Source organism: Dreissena polymorpha, chromosome 3, assembly GCF_020536995.1.
Source record: "Dreissena polymorpha isolate Duluth1 chromosome 3, UMN_Dpol_1.0, whole genome shotgun sequence".
Taxonomy (NCBI): domain Eukaryota; kingdom Metazoa; phylum Mollusca; class Bivalvia; order Myida; family Dreissenidae; genus Dreissena; species Dreissena polymorpha.
This window is the reverse complement of record NC_068357.1, coordinates 130,741,446-130,759,035: the sequence shown is the minus strand read 5'-3', so window position 1 is coordinate 130,759,035 and position 17,590 is coordinate 130,741,446. Positions and strand designations below refer to the sequence as shown.

At 40.3% G+C, this 17,590-nt stretch overlaps 1 protein-coding gene across 1 annotated transcript; it reads right to left on the bottom strand.

Annotated features, from left to right (window-relative positions):
• Positions 1-5,359: 5,359 nt before the first annotated feature.
• Positions 5,360-6,760, bottom strand: LOC127872594 (uncharacterized protein K02A2.6-like). The gene has a single exon (XM_052415922.1). The coding sequence runs from the start codon at positions 6,758-6,760 to the stop codon at positions 5,360-5,362; it is 1,401 nt and encodes a 466-aa protein (XP_052271882.1).
• Between the last annotated feature and the right edge of the window lie 10,830 nt (positions 6,761-17,590).

Sequence of the window (17,590 nt, the reverse complement as noted above, 5' to 3'; positions counted from 1 at the left end):
GGATTGATCATTAAACAGTAATTTATAACTTTCTCAATTTGGTCTGTTCTAGGTTGAAGTGCATATATTTAAACGTGTCATTTACAATTCCGCGACATTGTGTTTTCATTCAGTGCATGTCGGAACTATATAACATAATCATAATGCTTCTTAATATGTCATACCTTTGCGTTTGTGCATGCGCATGTTATGAGCAAGTTTTGCAAGCCACTTTTGATGATGAATGTCAGTTAAATGTCTCTTGCAATGATGTGTCAATTACTCCATCAAGTTCTGTTAAGTACCTAGGTGCTGTATTGGACCAGTTCCTGTCTGGTAAAACCATTGCTAGATCAATTATTACAAAGGCAAACTCAAGGTTAAAGTTCCTATACAGAAATAGTAAGTTCTTAACATTGCACACCAGAAAACTCCTTGTCATGTCTCTTATACAGTGCCACTTTGACTATGCCTGCTCTTTTTGGTACCCTGGTCTTATTCAGTCACTTAAAAATAGGCTTCAAACTACACAAAACAAGATGATTAGGTTTGTTCTGAATATGGATAACAGATCACATGTTGGTCAAGAACAGTTTTCACATTTAGGTTGGCTGCCTGTTTCAAAAAGAGTAGAACAGATCATACTTTGTCATGTACATAAGATTAAAAATGGCCTTGCACCAGAGTATATGGGTGAGAATTTTAAGCCAGTGTCTGGCGTACATAATCGTTGTACTAGGTCTAATATGGTAGCTCAGCCAGAATCTGATCATTTTGCTGAAAATTTTACATTTGAAGACTCTGGTCGTTTTTCCAAACCAAGAGTAGGAAGTTTTGGTTCTAAAACATTTACATATAATGGTATCTGTTTATGGAAAAATCTTCCTCAAAACATCAGGGATGTACCTAAACCTAACAATTTCAAGGGTGCCATCAAGAAACAGTTTTTAGAGTCTTTATAGCTTTTTATAGTATAATTTTTATTATGAATTTTATGTTCTGTTAAAATACTGTGATACATTTTTAAGTCTTATGATCAATAAGATGCAAGGATCTCATAATTATTCTTTAACTTATAGTATGCTACAAAGTGTGTTTATTAACTACCTATGCAGTGTGTAACTTTCTTATGCAACTTCTGTGATAATAATGAACATGTGATTATATTTATTCATTCTTAATCAGTAATATACTTTATTAAACAGTACATATTTGATACATATGCATTATTAAAATCTAATACATGACTGTTTCATGGTTACTGCCACCAATAACAAGGACCACAATGGAAATAAGTGAAAATCATTTTTCTCTTTTTTGTGTTATCCTTGGTATTGTGTGTGCATTCCATGGTTTGCTATGTATATTGCTGTGATAATATATTTTATATTGTCTGCATTATGTAGTAACTATGTAATGTTCATATGTTTACCAAATAAAATCAATCAGGCCCCAAACCTGATCACTGCCTGCATACGCGCCGAGAAATAATTCGCGGCGTTGTTTCAGTTCTTGCAATACAATCATTTACAAGTTGAAACATAATATGAATATCGTGTTTAATGAAATAATTTTGAACGGATCGTATATATAAACAGTCAAAAACTATTGTTTAGCTATTCGTGTCGCGGACGAGTAAGTAAATGAATGATTAAAATAGTCCACTACGAGCTACGTCATTCAAGTGGTATTTTTGCGCAGCAAAGTTCATTCCAAATCTGAGGCTATTAATAGATCAGGGAAAATAAAATGACTGCTGTCGAGATTGCAATACACTACCATGCGTCTCTTGCGTAATCACGTTGATAGCGCTTGGCTGATTTCTGGTAGTACAGAGGGGGTGGGGGGGATCTGATATGGCTGGGAAATCTGCAGCAGGACATCTAAATGAAATTCACACATACACGTGCGCAGATGATGCTTTTAGTATTCAATCTTAATAACGGCCGATTCTTTATCAGATGAACGGAAGAAAAACCGATAAATGAAGCAAAATATATTAAAAGAAAAACGTTTTATTTTAGTATTCATATGCATTCAATTTCATTATTGTTTTATAATTATAATTAAAAAGCAGTTCATTGGGAAAATTCGTGACAATCGGAAATAATTTATGAACTTTCGCTAAAACTCAAAAGAAAACAACACAACTGTTTGGATTGATCTTTTTTTTATCTTATTGTGCGTGTGATATATGTTTAAATAATACTTTGCATTTTTACTCGGTACTAAATCGTCCGGGGAAGACACAATATGGCTATTGATACACGTTGATTACACAGTATTGCTTTCAATATGAGAAACAAAAACTACCGAAAAATCTAGTGTTATGAAAAGAAGGAAATTTCATTATCTAACCACAAATATTTGCCGTACTCTTCAGTCGGTATGGACGTCGTTCTTGAAAGACTGAAATGCCACCGAAATTTCCCAGTTCTCTATAAAAAAAACACAGTGTTACTTCAATTTCCTATCAAAAAGTACTGTGCTCAAATGTTCCATTTATAAGAAACAATTATATTTTTTATAGATCCGCGTCATGCGAAAATGGGTCTTATGCCATATGCGTCTAGCGTAGCTATGGTCCAGCCTGCGCATCTCGCTGTAGGTCAGCGATACATAACGAGACTCACGAACCGTGCGCAACTGCGCAGACAGGGCTTTAGCTACGCTAGCCAACGCATTTTGTACACACCGGTCTTATTGACCTGTGTACTAACGCGAAAGGCACTTCTTTTACGACTGAAAAGCTAAAGTAGGTCAGGTAATCGTGCTTCTGATAATCGCTATCAGTTTTAATAGAGATTAAAAATCACATTTAAACATAATTAAATAACATTTCTTTAAACAACATTCCGTTTAAAACACACAATAACAACACGATTTTGTTGTGTTTGGGTAAACAAACGGAGTGAAACGCATATAATTTCAGTGGCTACTTTATTATCATTCAACGATAGAAGCAATCAATGCCTTACAACTAACTAACCCAGATCAGAGCTCAACATGCAGTTATGAAGAACATGGGGCGGAGCGTTGCTACGCTTCATTTACAAGTAGGCGTGGCGTAGCGGCATATCTAAATACACAACAATTCTCCCCTTTTTAATTTCATTGATCATACAAACCATTAGAATAATAAATCAATAAAACCTTTCCATTTCAAGTTCATGACCTCTCTAAACTAAGCATGACCTTTTATTCATTATAGCATGCAATCAAAGAACATAAGTGAGCGTCCGAATTCGACACAGGTTGTAAAAACAACCGATAACCTGTCTTTCTCTCCTGCCAACTAAAGTTCATGTCTGTATGCCACTATAAAACGTAATTGGCTTACGGTAACATTAAACCATCAGTGTCATTAGTACTGCAGGCGTTCGGGCGGTCTTCTATTGCGTAATGGATAGCGTCTTTCTGGCAATCGTACATCCGTATCATTACCACGATTATCCCGGGACTCATTTATTTCCATCGAATTCGGTGCCGGCTGAAGTTCACTGACATTTGTGTTCGCGGTATTTAAAGTAGTTTCTAAGGGTGTGAAAACAGGTACATTTATAACAGAATACTTCTGCATTTCCGACGCGCGAAGCTGATCAACATGGCGTTTCCATGTCATATTATTCCCGATATCTACTTTGTATAATAGTGGACCATCTCGAGAAACTATTGACCCAGGGATCCATTTTTCCCTTGAAGTAGGTCTGAAATCTCGCGCTAACAAACGTTGGCCTAATTCGAATTCGCGAACTTTTCTATTGTCAGCCATTGACAATTGCATTTGACCATTAGTGACTCGTGTCTGTGTGTCGGGTATCATCAACTCAAGTTTACTGCGCAAATTCCGACCGAAAAACAGTTTTGCAGGAGTTTCCCCCGTCGAACAATGTGGCGTATTACGATATGCCAACAAGACAGAGTTGATCTTCAAATTGAAATCGGTGTTTTCATGCATTAAAGCGCGCATTGCAGATTTGAAAGAGCCATTGAACCTTTCCACAAGACCATTTGTGGACGGTTTTGCTACCGCAGTTCTTATATGACCTATCCCGTTTCTCTTCATAAACAGAGAAAATTCTTCAGATGTAAATTGACAACCATTGTCTGATACTAATTGCTTGGGCAAGCCGTATCTTGCGAATATTGTACGTAATTCTTCAATTGTTCTTTCAGAAGTTATTGATTTCATTTCGATGACTTCTGGCCATTTCGAATGAGCATCTACGATAACCAAAAACAGCGTCCAAGAAATGGACCTATGAAATCTACATGTATTCGCTCCCAACTTGACGTAGGCCATTCCCACGGGTGTAACTGAACTTTCGCGGGCGATTTCTGTTGCATCTGACACGGTTCGCATCTTTTAACCATGTGTTCGATGTCAGTGTCAATGCCAGGCCACCAGACGTAACTACGCGCTAGTGCCTTCATTTTAACGATACCTGGATGGCTGATGTGCAATAAATCAAGCACACGTTCGCGCATCTTAATGGGAATTATCACCCTTATGCCCCACATTGAGCATCCGTGGTGAATCGTCAATTCATTTCGTCGCGCGTAATAGCCTTTCAAAAGAGGGTCATTATCATTGGTATTCTAACCTTGTTATACTTGCCTAAATACACGTGACATAACGCGCTCCCGCCTAGTTTCACGGCTGATTTCCGCGCTCGTCACCGGAATTTGTTCTAACTGAGAAGTGTAGAACACATCTTCAACTGAAATTTCTTTACCTTCTTCCTTTGACGGCGCGGGTAAACGCGACAATCCGTCCACATTAGTATGCATTTTAGTACTTTTGTACTGTATATCGTAATCGAATCCAGAGAGAAATATAGCATATCTCTGAACGCGTGCAGCAGTCGTTGCCGGAATGCTTTTGCTCGGGCTGAATATTGAAGTGAGGGGTTGGCAATCAGTAACCAATGTGAACTTTCTACCATAGAGATATGGGTAATACTTTTGTACTGCCCAATAAATTGCCAATGATTCCCTATCGATTTGAGCATATTTCATTTCAGTTTTGGTAAGTGACCTTGATGCGAATGCGATCGGCTTTTCTGAGCCATCTGGCATAACGTGTGAAAATATACCGGAAATACCGAACGGTGAGGCATCCGACGCGAGCCTAACCGGAAGTTACGGGTTGTAGTGTGTAAGAACAGGTTCCGTAATGAGAAGTGTTTTCGACTTTTCGAACGCGCTCTGGCATTCTTTTGACCAGACGAATTTTCGATTTTTCTCGAGCAACGCGTTCATGGGCTTTGTTACGGTCGCGAGATCTGGCAGAAAACGATGGTAATAATTGAGTACCCCGAGATATGCCCTAAGTGATGTAACATCACATGGAGGTGGTGTATTCAATACCGCCTCTACTTTATCCTGACACTTCCATAGAACCTTGTTCGTCAATTTCATGACCACAGAATGTAATCCTTGGCACGAACAACTCACACTTGTCCTCATTTACTTTAATTCCATATTGCTGTAACCTACACAACACCTTTTGTAAGTTATCCAAATGCACATTATCACTTTCACCAGTAATCACCATATCATCGAGCATGCACTGCACCCCAGGGATTCCTTGAAGAATTTGGTCCATTGTGCGTTGCCATATAGCTGGAGCAGAAGAAACCCCATATAGCATCCGGTTGTTACGGTACAATCCTCGGTGGGTGTTGATCGTAAGCAACTCCTTGGTTTCGTCCTCGCATTCTAGTTGTAAGTACGCTTGTCGTATATCAAGCTTGCTGTACTTTCGCCCATTTGACAGATTGGCGAAAATGTCCTCGATTCTTGGGAGAGGATATCTATCAACCTTGATTGATTGATTTAAGGTAACCTTAAAATCACCGCATATTCTCACATCGCCGTTTCCTTTTACGACAGGAATGATCGGTGTCGCCCATTCACTGGTGTCCACTTTCGAGATGATTCCTTGACTCTCGAGACTGTCCAGTTCTTTCTCTATTTTTGGCTTAATAGAGTACGGTACCGGCCTAGCCTTTATGAATTTAGGCTGAGCATTTTCATTTAGGGTGAGCCTTGCCTTAATGCCCTTCACCTGTCTTATACCGTCACTAAACACGTCTTTATGTTTGTCAAGTATAGAATTTAGACGTACCTTCAGGCCTTCCGTTGTCACAGATTTCACGTTAAAAAGTGTGTCCCAGTCCAGTTTGATGTGACTCAGCCAGTCCCTTCCGAACAGTGCAGGCCCATCACCTTTTACGACGCAAAGTCGCATTGTTCGCGATTGTCCATTATAACTGACATGCACCATAACTGTCCCTTGTTGCTCTATGACATCGCCTGAATATGTCTTCAGTATGGAAAAAGCTGGATCGAGCTTCATATTTCCGAATCGTTTTCGGAAATCCTTGATTGTTATGAGGGTAACTGCTGATCCTGTATCAAGCTCCATGGGTACCTCGACATCGTTAATCTTCGGCTTAACGATGATTTTCCCGTTGTCTCCTTTGTTCACAGTGTTGATCACTGAAACGTTTTCCTCCATACACTGCACCGACTTAAGCTTCCTACATATAGCCTTTATATGTCCCTTTGCTTTACAGTGATGACAAACTGCATCTTTCAGTCTGCATTTCTCGGAGGAATGGTTAGTTTTCCCACAATTGATGCACTTGCTGCTCTCTTTGGCGTGTTTGTGATGCTTCCATTTCTTGGGTTTTGTTGAATGTCCAACTCGATTGACAGGCACATCGGTGGCTGCCGATAACTGTAACTCGGCGGCGTCCTTATGTGCAGCTTCCATGGCAAGCGCTATTTCTATGGCATTTTGCAGTGTCAAATCAACGATTGACAATAATCTTCGCTGTGTTCCTGCATCTTTAAGTCCACAAACGAACCTGTCCCTTAAAGAATCGTTCAAGTTCGATCCGAATTCACATAATTCTGCCAACTTCCGAAGTGAAGTTACGTAACAACTCACACTTTCGCCCACTGCTTGTTTTCTCTTGTGAAACCGGAATCGTTCCGCGATTATTAACGGTTTCGGGCACAAATGAGTTTGTAAAATCTGACAAAGTTCCTCATACGATTTCTCGGACGGCTTTGCTGGTACGGTGAGGTTCCTTAACAACCCGTACGTCTTTTCACCGAGGAGTGTTAAAAGTCCTGCCACTTTTCGTTCATTATCGATGTCATTGACCATAAAGTACTGTTCAAGTCGTTTCTGGTAGGAAGTCCATGTTTCGACATTTTTGTCATATGCGTTAATGTTCCCAATCAGGCCCGTTGCCATTTTGTGTTTATATCCAGAATTTCACGCACAATCTTATTAAACGGATAAAATTCTCGAAATATAATCCACAAAGTTTTATCCTCGTCGCCAGTTTGTTGTGTTTGGGTAAACAAACGATGTGAAACGCATAATTATTTCAGTGGCTACTTTATTATCATTCAACGATAGAAGCGATCAATGCCTAACAACTAACTAACCAGATCAGAGGTCAACATGCAGTGATGAAGAACATGGGGTGGGGCGTTGCTACGCTTCATTTACAAGTAGGCGTGGCGTAGCGGCATCATCTAAATACACAACAGATTTTTCTTTCATTATTAACATTTTCATTCCTACGCAGAACTATTTTGGCGGAAGTATTATTCCCAAAGCCAGGCGAATGTGATGCGTTTTAGTATAGAGGTGACAATAACGTATTGACGTCACCATCTTTGTATAGAATGCTAGCCAACACGCCATAAGACCTATTTTCGCATGACGCGAGTAGAAAAGTATGATTTGAATGTGTCGAAAAAATGCATGTCGAAAGAAAACTGCATGCTAATAAAAATATTTGTATACCATGTATTTTGATAGTGAAAAAAATAAGCGTATAATAAGTAAATTGAGGACACAAATGATGTGATCTCCCGTATTATTATTTTTATTTACAACAATTGCGTGTGGTTTGAATACACTTGCAATTAATAACACAAATTTCAGCGGTAAATATGCGACAAAAAAGTGACAAAAGCAACAACAATTTAACTCTTTTTGTTTTATAAAATTATTTAAAGTGTATTTATTTATCTTTATTTCAAAATCACGATATTATATTTTAGCGTTTCGGGCCGTTTCCGATCGACAAAATCGCCAATTTTGTCAGCTCGCGATTAAAGTTGAACATGTAATAGAAAATGGCGATTGTCCAAAAATCAAGGTAATTCTTTAAATGACATAGTATTCATTAGTTTCACAGAGCTCGGTCAGCAGCTGGAGCATGCACGTCGCGATCGAGGGGAGAGTCACTCGCAGAATATTTTTTGAAGACTCCGAAGAATCGCCAAGCGGAATGGAAATTGTCCGTAGGACGATAGTGGTACTACCTATCAAATACCTGTCAAATCGTAAGCAGATTAAAACGGAGTGCAAAGAAGCGTATCATGACGTTCGGACACACATCACAGAGTATTTAAACCTAATTCACGGTGATAGGGCGAATACCACAACTTTTCCGCTCACCGTCGAAATTTTATACTTCTGTCAAAAACATTGTCGCAAACTTTTTGGCGAGTCCAGAAATGAAAGAAAACACGAGAAAAGAAGGTAAGTTGGTAATAAAAAGATATTCCATCGAACGAAGTTTATACTTTACATCTAATTGCCGTTTACCGCATCAATATTGAGTCGCTATTAATTTCAAAATAGTGAAAACAACTTGAGCATGTCGGGAAAGAAGTGACTTTCATGACGCGAAAAATCGTATTTTTTGCAGATTTTAAACATTTTAAATGAAAGATTTTTTTTTGTTAAACGGTATTTTATGGTAGAAGAATCAATTTACAACACATTCTGGCATGCTTCATTGAATATAACTGTGATTTTTACATTTACACGTGTTATCAAGTATGCACCGCCCAACACTGACATTATAGAAATATGACTACCGCTCAACAATGTCCGTAAAAGCACCGCATCTTTATGAATTTTTGGCACCGCTTTATTCTGATATTTTTTCTTTCAGAAGGAAAAGACGTTCGAATATATGTTTGAATAAACCAATAAAAAAAAACAAGAAAATTAGACTTTTTCTTCCGGGTGCTGAATATTACAATGTACTTTGAAAATATTTGGTTTTCAATTGTTTTTTTAATACTTGACGGAAATAACAATTTATTATTCGAACCCTTTACATCTCGTTAAAACGGACCTCGCTGTAATGTCTTATCTATGGAGAAATGCACTCACAAACTTCTATAGACAGTCTCAAAAAAGTTTTTTTTTATATAATTGTAACCCCTTTGTTTATGATATAAGTAGGCGAGAGCATCTCTGATATATATCTTTGATTTGGGCCACAAAAACCAAATTCATATTTCAGTAAATTTAACCAATGCACCATCACTTTGTACACTCTAATAATAACTAAATGTATTATTTCCTTCGGTTAGTTTTACACCAACATTTGCTTATACTTCACCAAAAAATTAGGCCTTTAACAGATATTGAAACAAACAGGGTCGTATGGCATGTTCTTTTTATATATACAATGATTTAAGTGTGTTACATCTGGGTCCGGTTTAATGAGAGCGACCATGGTCGGGCGACTATGGTTGTACCAGCGAATATTCGTCGTGCGACGATAACCGAGTTTAATGGAGAGCGACGATCGTCAGTCGACCGCACGTTGTTCGACATATTGTCGAACGACCGCAGTCCACCCCTCACACCACGACAGTTCGTCGCTTGACGCTTTGTCGGCACCCAAAACCCGTGCCAGGAGACTCCCAGACACTCTGCGACGGTACCAAGATCGTCTGGGCACCTGTAGGACAATCCCAGACAGTCTGCGACGGTTTCAGAAGGTCTCCCAGACCAGCTGGGCCCCTGCAGGAGACTCGAAGACATTCTGCAACGCTACCAAGACCATATGGGCACCTGCAAAAGACACCGAGACAGTCTGCGACGGTGCCAGAGAGTCTTAAGGACATGCGAGGCACTTGCAGGAGACTCCCAGAAGGTACCAGAGTGGCTATAAGACCGGCGGGTCACCTGCAAGAGTCTCCCAGACAGTCTGCGACGGCGCGAAACAATATCTAAGACCGGCGGGCAACTGTAGGACACTCCCAGACAGTCTCCGACGATGCCAAGAACGTCTGGGCACCTGCAGGAGATTCCCAAACAGTCTTCGACTGAGTGAGAGACTGTCTGGCACTGTTACAGACTGTCTGTGAGTCTCCTGAAGTTGCCCAGACGGTCTTGGCACGTCACAGAATGTATGTGAGTCTCTTTCATGTGGCCGGCCGGTCTGGGAGACTGTCTGGCACCATTGCAGACAGTCTGGGAATCTCCTGCATGTGTTCTTACGGGCTTGACACCGTCGCAGACTGTCTGAGAGTCTCCTACAGGTGCCCCTCCGGTCTAAGAGGCTGTCTGGCAACGTCACATACTGTCTGGGGGTCTCCTGCATGTGCCCATACGGTCTTGGCACCGTCGCACACTGTCTCGGAGTCTCCTGAAGGTGCCCCGCCGGTTTAAAAGACTGTCTGGCACCGTCGCAGACTGTCTGGGAGTCTCCTCCAGGTGCCCAGATGGTCATGATATCGTTGCAGACTGTCTGGGAGTCTCCTGCAGGTGCCCAGACGATTTTGGCACCGTCGCAGACTGTCTGGGAGTCTCCTGCTGGTGCATCGCCGTTCTGGGAGACTGTCTTGCATCGTCGCAGATTGTCAGGGAGTCTTTTGCAGGTGTCCAGAAGGTCATGACACCGTCGCAGACTGTCTGGGAGTTTCCTGCTGGTGCTTCGCCGGTCTGGGAGACTGTCTTGCATCATCGCAGACTGTCTGGTAGTCTTCTTCAGGTGTCCAGACGGTCTTGGCACCTTCGCAAACTGTCTGGGAGTCTCCTGCATATGGCCGCCGGTCTCGGAGACTGTTTGGCACCGTGCTCCGCCGGTCTTGGAGACTGTCTTGCATCTTCGCAGACTCTCTGGGGGTCTCCTGCAGGTGTCAAGGCGGTCTTTACATCGTTTCAAACTGTCTGGGAGTCTCCTGCTGGTACCTTGAACGCGACGAGTGGTCAGTCTAATGCATTCCTCTTTATGTCCCTATATTTTTATGCCCCCGGTAGGGTGGCATATAGCACTTGAACTGTCCATCAGTCCGTCAGTCTGTCCGTCCGTCCGAAAACTTAAACATTGCCCACAACTTTTGCAATATTGAAGATAGCAACTTGATATTTGGTATGCATGTGCATCATATGGAGCTGCACATTTTAAGTGGTAAAAGGTCAAGGTCATCCTTCAAGGGCGAAGGTCAAATATATGGCTTCAAAGTGGCGCAATAGAAGGCCTTGTGTTTTTGACAAACACATCTCTTGTTTTAACATGTGTCTGCTGTCCTCAACGCCACCCCACACGCGTTTATGGCTTCAACAATCTCCTGCAACTTTTTTCCGCTTGTTTGCCTCGGTCACCAATGGCCCTTGCTTTCCCTCCAGCAGTTTCTCGTTCTCGATAACAAGCTCTAAAAGGATATCTATCTTTTTTTGGACCATGAATGACACTGAATCTTAGTCTTCCATTTTTCACGTGTATTTTCGCCGTCGTATGTTGATGGCGGAAGTGGAACTTTTCCTAAAAATAGCGACTACCACGACGGCAGTCGACTTACCACACCGTCGTGCGACCACAGTCGCGGCAACTTGCTCCTTGAATGCGACCAGTGGTCAGTTGGCGGCCGACAAGCGTCGGTCGACCACACAGTCAACCGACTTCAGTCTTTTTTTATATAGTTTTTCATTAAACCGGACCCAGGTCTGACACATCGACAATCATCTGATTATTACATTTTTCTCACAAGTACGAATGGTGTCGAGCGCGACACGACTTTTTGTAAACACTATTTCAAAGTCATGCTAAATATTTCACGACTGGTCAACTTTTAAATAGACGACATATTGGTTCAGAAATTCGATGGACTGCTTCGGTAGTGGCAATCATTTTGCAGTGTTTTATAATAAAAAAATTGTCACCCACTTACCTTATATTGCTTCGTCCGCCATGTTACTTTTCGTCTGAAGGATACCGTGATCTTGTCAGAAGTATACAATTTTGACGGTGAGCGGAATAGTTGTGGTAATCGCCTTATTACCGTGTAAATTATCAGAAAAAGTCCATGCTGTCACATGTTTCGTTGCGTATCGCACGACCGTTAATTGTGTCATTATGAAGTGCATAATTTATATTGCGATTGTACACGCGTCTAGCCGATTACGTTTGAATACAGTGACAGCTAGTTTTATACATAAACGAATATTACCGGTCAAATCTTAGAGACAAAAGAAGCATTTTAGAAATTGTAGTATGTATCTTTGGCTATAAATCAATGATAAAACGTGGTGAATAAAGTTTCTTACGTATATTTAAACGCATTGGACGTACACATGGACGTACACATCGAAAACGTCATGTTAAGGCTACTTAATTAAACTGGTAATAAAACGAATACACGGTACATTTTCGCACTTACCAGGCTGTAAAAGCAGATGAAAAGAAACGCATAGTAACGACACAGATGACAGAATCTCATCCAACATAATTTTGGCGCCCTACATTTATACTTCATTTCACAACTTAAAACCACCGTAGTTCACTGTAAATATGGGCAATTCACTGAGTGGAATAAATGCAGTTTTTAGTTCCACCAACATAGACTATTTAGCGAAAACGAAGCTATTAAACAGAGCAACCAAAAGGATAAACAAGACTATATATACTGACTTCTCTTACTTTAAAAATGATACCGATGAACATTTTTTTTCTTTTACCACTTAACCGACATTATATAAAGTCTATATCCTGCTATTTTATATTTATTTCATTTATTTTGCCAGTTTATCAACGACTGCTCAGAAGGAAAATCATGACCGCTATTGTTGATGAACCGACGACGTGGTTAATGACGTGACATACATATTGGGGTCCGCGAGATCACGGGAACTCATAACAACACGAATCTTCGTTCATATCATAATCTTAGACTTAATAACCTAAGTACACACAGTACATGAGGGAATACCCGTGCTACATCAAAGCATATATACGGGCCTTGAAAGGGGCACGTGTGTGAAGTTAGCCTATTTAGCCCATTAAGCCTATTTAGCCTATTTAGTACATAGGTTGAAATATACATCCTATTTAGCCTATTTAACAGCCTCTTCAGCCTTTTTAGCCTATTTAGAAATTTTAGTACATAGGTCAAAGCATACATCCTATTTAGCCTATTTAGCCTATTTGACAGCCTTTTTAGCCTATTTAGCAAGTTTACTACATACGTAGACATACACATCCTATTTAGCCTATTAATCCCCTGGAAGCGACGTAGTGCACGCTGACCAGCCGTCGACGGCCTATCGGGCTGAACTAGTTTCGGCCGGGACTTTTAATTAGAGTCGGCCCCGTGCATGCAGCCTATTTAGCTATTTCTCGTATGCGTCATTTCCCAGTGAACGGGCATGTCCCTTTAAGGGCACCTTGCGGACGAACAAGAGTTATCCCCCGGAAGCGACGTAGTGCACACTGACCAGCCGTCGACTGCCTTTCGGGCTGAACTAGTTTCGGCCGGGACTTTTAATTAGGATCGGAGTCAGGTGCAGCCTATTTAGCGTATTACGCGACATTTTGCATGTGAGTGGGCATGCCCCTTTAAGGGCACCTTTCGGACGAACAAGAGTTATCCCCCGTAAGCCACCTAGTGCACGCTGAACAGCCGTCGACTGCCTATCGGGCTGAACTAGTTTCGGCCGGTACTTTTTATTAGGATCGGAGTCAGGTGCAGCCTATTTAGCGTATTACGCGACATTTTGCCTGTGAGTGGCCATGCCCCTTTAAGGGCCCCTTTCGGACGAACAAGAGTTACCCCCCGGAAGCGACCTATTGCACGCTGACCAGCCGTCGACTGCCTATCGGGCTGAACTAGTTTCGGTCGGGACTTTTAATAGGATCGGAGTCAGGTGCAGCCTATTTAGCGTATTACGCGACATTTTGCCTGTGAGTGGGCATGCCCCTTTAAGGGCACCTTTCGGACGAACAAGAGTTATCCCCCGTAAGCGACCTAGTGCACGCTGAACAGCCGTCGACTGCCTATCGGGCTGAACTAGTTTCGGCCGGTACTTTTAATTAGGATCGGAGTCAGGTGCAGCCTATTTAGCGTATTACGCGACATTTTGCCTGTGAGTGGGTATGCCCCTTTAAGGGCCCCTTTCGGACGAACAAGAGTTATCCCCCGGAAGCGACCTAGTGCACGCTGACCAGCCGTCGACTGCCTATCGGGCTGAACTAGTTTCGGCCAGGACTTTTAATTAGGATCGGGGTCAGGTGCAGCCTATTTAGTGTATTACGCGACATTTTTCCTCTGAGTGGGCATGCCCCTTTAAGGGTCCCTTTCGGACGAACACGAGATATCCCCCGGAAGCGACCTAGTGCACGCTGACCAGCCGTCGACTGCCTATCGGGCTGAACTAGTCTCGGCCGGGACTTTTAATTAGGATCGGAGTCAGGTGCAGCCTATTTAGCGTATTACGCGACATTTTGCCTGTGAGTGGGCATGCCCCTTTAAGGGCCCCTTTCGGACGAACAAGAGTTATCCCCCGAAAGCGACCTAGTGCACGCTGACCAGCCGTCGACTGCCTATCGGGCTGAAACGTGTGTGAAGTAAGCCTATTTAGCCTATTTATCAAGTTTAGTTCATAGGTTAAAACTTTCATCCTATTTAGCCTATTTAACACCCTATTCAGCCTATTTGGACTAATTAACAAGTTAAGTACATACGTTGACAAATGCACCCTATTTAGCCTATTTAGCAAGGTTAGTACATATGTTATAACATACATCATATTAAGCCTATTTAGCCTATAAAGCACCCTGTTCAGCCTATTTAGCCTATTTAACTAGTTAAGTACATAGGTTGACACATGAATCCTATTTAGCCAATTTAGCACCCTCTTCAGCATATTTAGCAAGTTTAGTACATGGGTTGAAACATGCATCCTATTTAGCTTATTTAGGACCCTTTTCAACCTATTTAGCCTAGTTAACAAGTTTTGTACATGTACATAGGTTGACACATGCATCATATTTAGCCCAATTAGTACCCTTTTCAGCAACGGAGATGAAAGATTAGATCGCATACATAGTGCGGATAAATATATCACGTTTGTTCAGGGTTATGAATGCAAAAGATATAATTCAATACCGTTTCAATTATTTGTAATTCTAAAGACTTCGTGCAATCATGTCAAACGTTTTGGTCTTTATTGAAAGAGGCGATGAATCTCAAAATAGTTTTTTTGCAAGGCTATTGCAGTCGTAAATTAATGATATATGCAGATTGTTTGTCAATAAGAACGATTAAAAGCTTCATTTAAAACTTTCATCCTATTTAGCCTATTTAACACCCTATTCAGCCTATTTGGACTAATTAACAAGTTAAGTACATACGTTGACAAATGCACCCTATTTAGCCTATTTAGCAAGGTTAGTACATATGTTATAACATACATCATATTAAGCCTATTTAGCCTATAAAGCACCCTGTTCAGCCTATTTAGCCTATTTAACTAGTTAAGTACATAGGTTGACACATGAATCCTATTTAGCCAATTTAGCACCCTCTTCAGCATATTTAGCAAGTTTAGTACATGGGTTGAAACATGCATCCTATTTAGCTTATTTAGGACCCTTTTCAACCTATTTAGCCTAGTTAACAAGTTTTGTACATGTACATAGGTTGACACATGCATCATATTTAGCCCAATTAGTACCCTTTTCAGCCTTTTTAGCCTATTTAACAAGTTAAGTACATAGGTTGACACATGCATCCTTTTTAGCATATTTAGCCTATTAAGCACCCTATTTAGCCAATTAAGCCTATTTAGCAAGTTTAGTACATAGGTTAAACATACATTCTATTTAGCCTATTTAGTTTATTAAGCACCTTTTTCAGCATATATATCCTATTTAACAAGTTAAGTAAATAGGTTGACACGTGCATCATATTTAGCCTATTTGTCCTTTTTAACACCCTCTCCAGCCTATTAAGCCTATTTAGCAAGTTTAGAACATGGGTTGAACCATGCATCCTATTTAGCCTACATAGCCTATTTAACACCCTTTTCAGCCTATTTAGCCTATTTAACTAGTTAAGTAAATAGGATGACACATGCATCCTATTTAGCCTATTTAGCACCCTTTTCTGCCTATTTAGCATATTTAACAAGTTTAGTACATAGGATGACACATGCATCCTATTTTGCCTATCTAGCGTATTTAGCACCCTTTTCAGCCTATTTAGCCTATTTAAAAAGTTTAGTACATGGATTTACATATGCATCCTATTTAGGCTATTTAGCATATTTAGCAGTCTTTTCTTCCTATTTAGCCCTTTTACAAGTCTTTTACAATGGTTTAAAACATGCATCCTATTTAGCCTGTTTAGCCTATTTAGCACCATTTTCTGCCTATTTAGCCTTTAAACAAAACTAGTACATAGCTTGACTTAGGCATCCTATTTAGTACCCTTTTCAGCCTATATAGCCTATTAAGCAAGTTAAGTGCAAAAAACTATCGAAAATAAGTAACACATAAATGTGGTCATGATTATTCTTATTAATCATGACAACACCTTATTCATGTTAGACTTTTTAAAATTTAATTGACTTTTATCATTATAATTGGTGCCACTTGTGGTATTTGGTTACCTATGTTAAGGGTAACTTAATGATGCTCGATTGGTGATTGTCGGCTCGGGTACTACTTAAATGTACCCCGGGTACTCTTAAATAAACTTAATTTTTTTTCTTGGTACGAAAAATATACTGAAAGTAACCCGGAAATTTTTACGCGAAATTGGCCGTTGTCGGCGAATTATTTATTAAGTATGTTTATATTTATGTCAATATTCTGTAAAATTGCCGCAATATTATCGCAACTCCTACTTAAAAAAGCATGATGAGGCAGGATTTGTTCAAAGAGAATTTTGTTTTGTTTTCCGTAGCGCGTTTTACGTCATCGGATTTTGGGCGGGAATAAAACTCGGTTAAAGTCTAAATTGGCTGGGTACGTGTAAGTATATTTTCTGCACCCGGAGTACATTAAGGTTTAAATGTTTTGTTGCGTGATATCTTGTTAATTAGTTTTTGAATTTTTTTTAGTTGAGGCATGCACCGTGTTTGGATTGTGAGCTGTATGTATAATACCTTTAGGGATTGAATCTTGAGTATTGCAAGCAATTAAAAGCAATGAAAAGCAACGGAGATGAAAGATTAGATCGCATACATAGTGCGGATAAATATATCACGTTTGTTCAGGGTTATGAATGCAAAAGATATAATTCAATACCGTTTCAATTATTTGTAATTCTAAAGACTTCGTGCAATCATGTCAAACGTTTTGGTCTTTATTGAAAGAGGCGATGAATCTCAAAATAGTTTTTTTGCAAGGCTATTGCAGTCGTAAATTAATGATATATGCAGATTGTTTGTCAATAAGAACGATTAAAAGCTTCATTTGGTTATGATTCTGAGTGCAATTCCATTTGTACTATTCTTCATTCAGTGTCAATATTGAGTGGTTGCTAAAAAGCA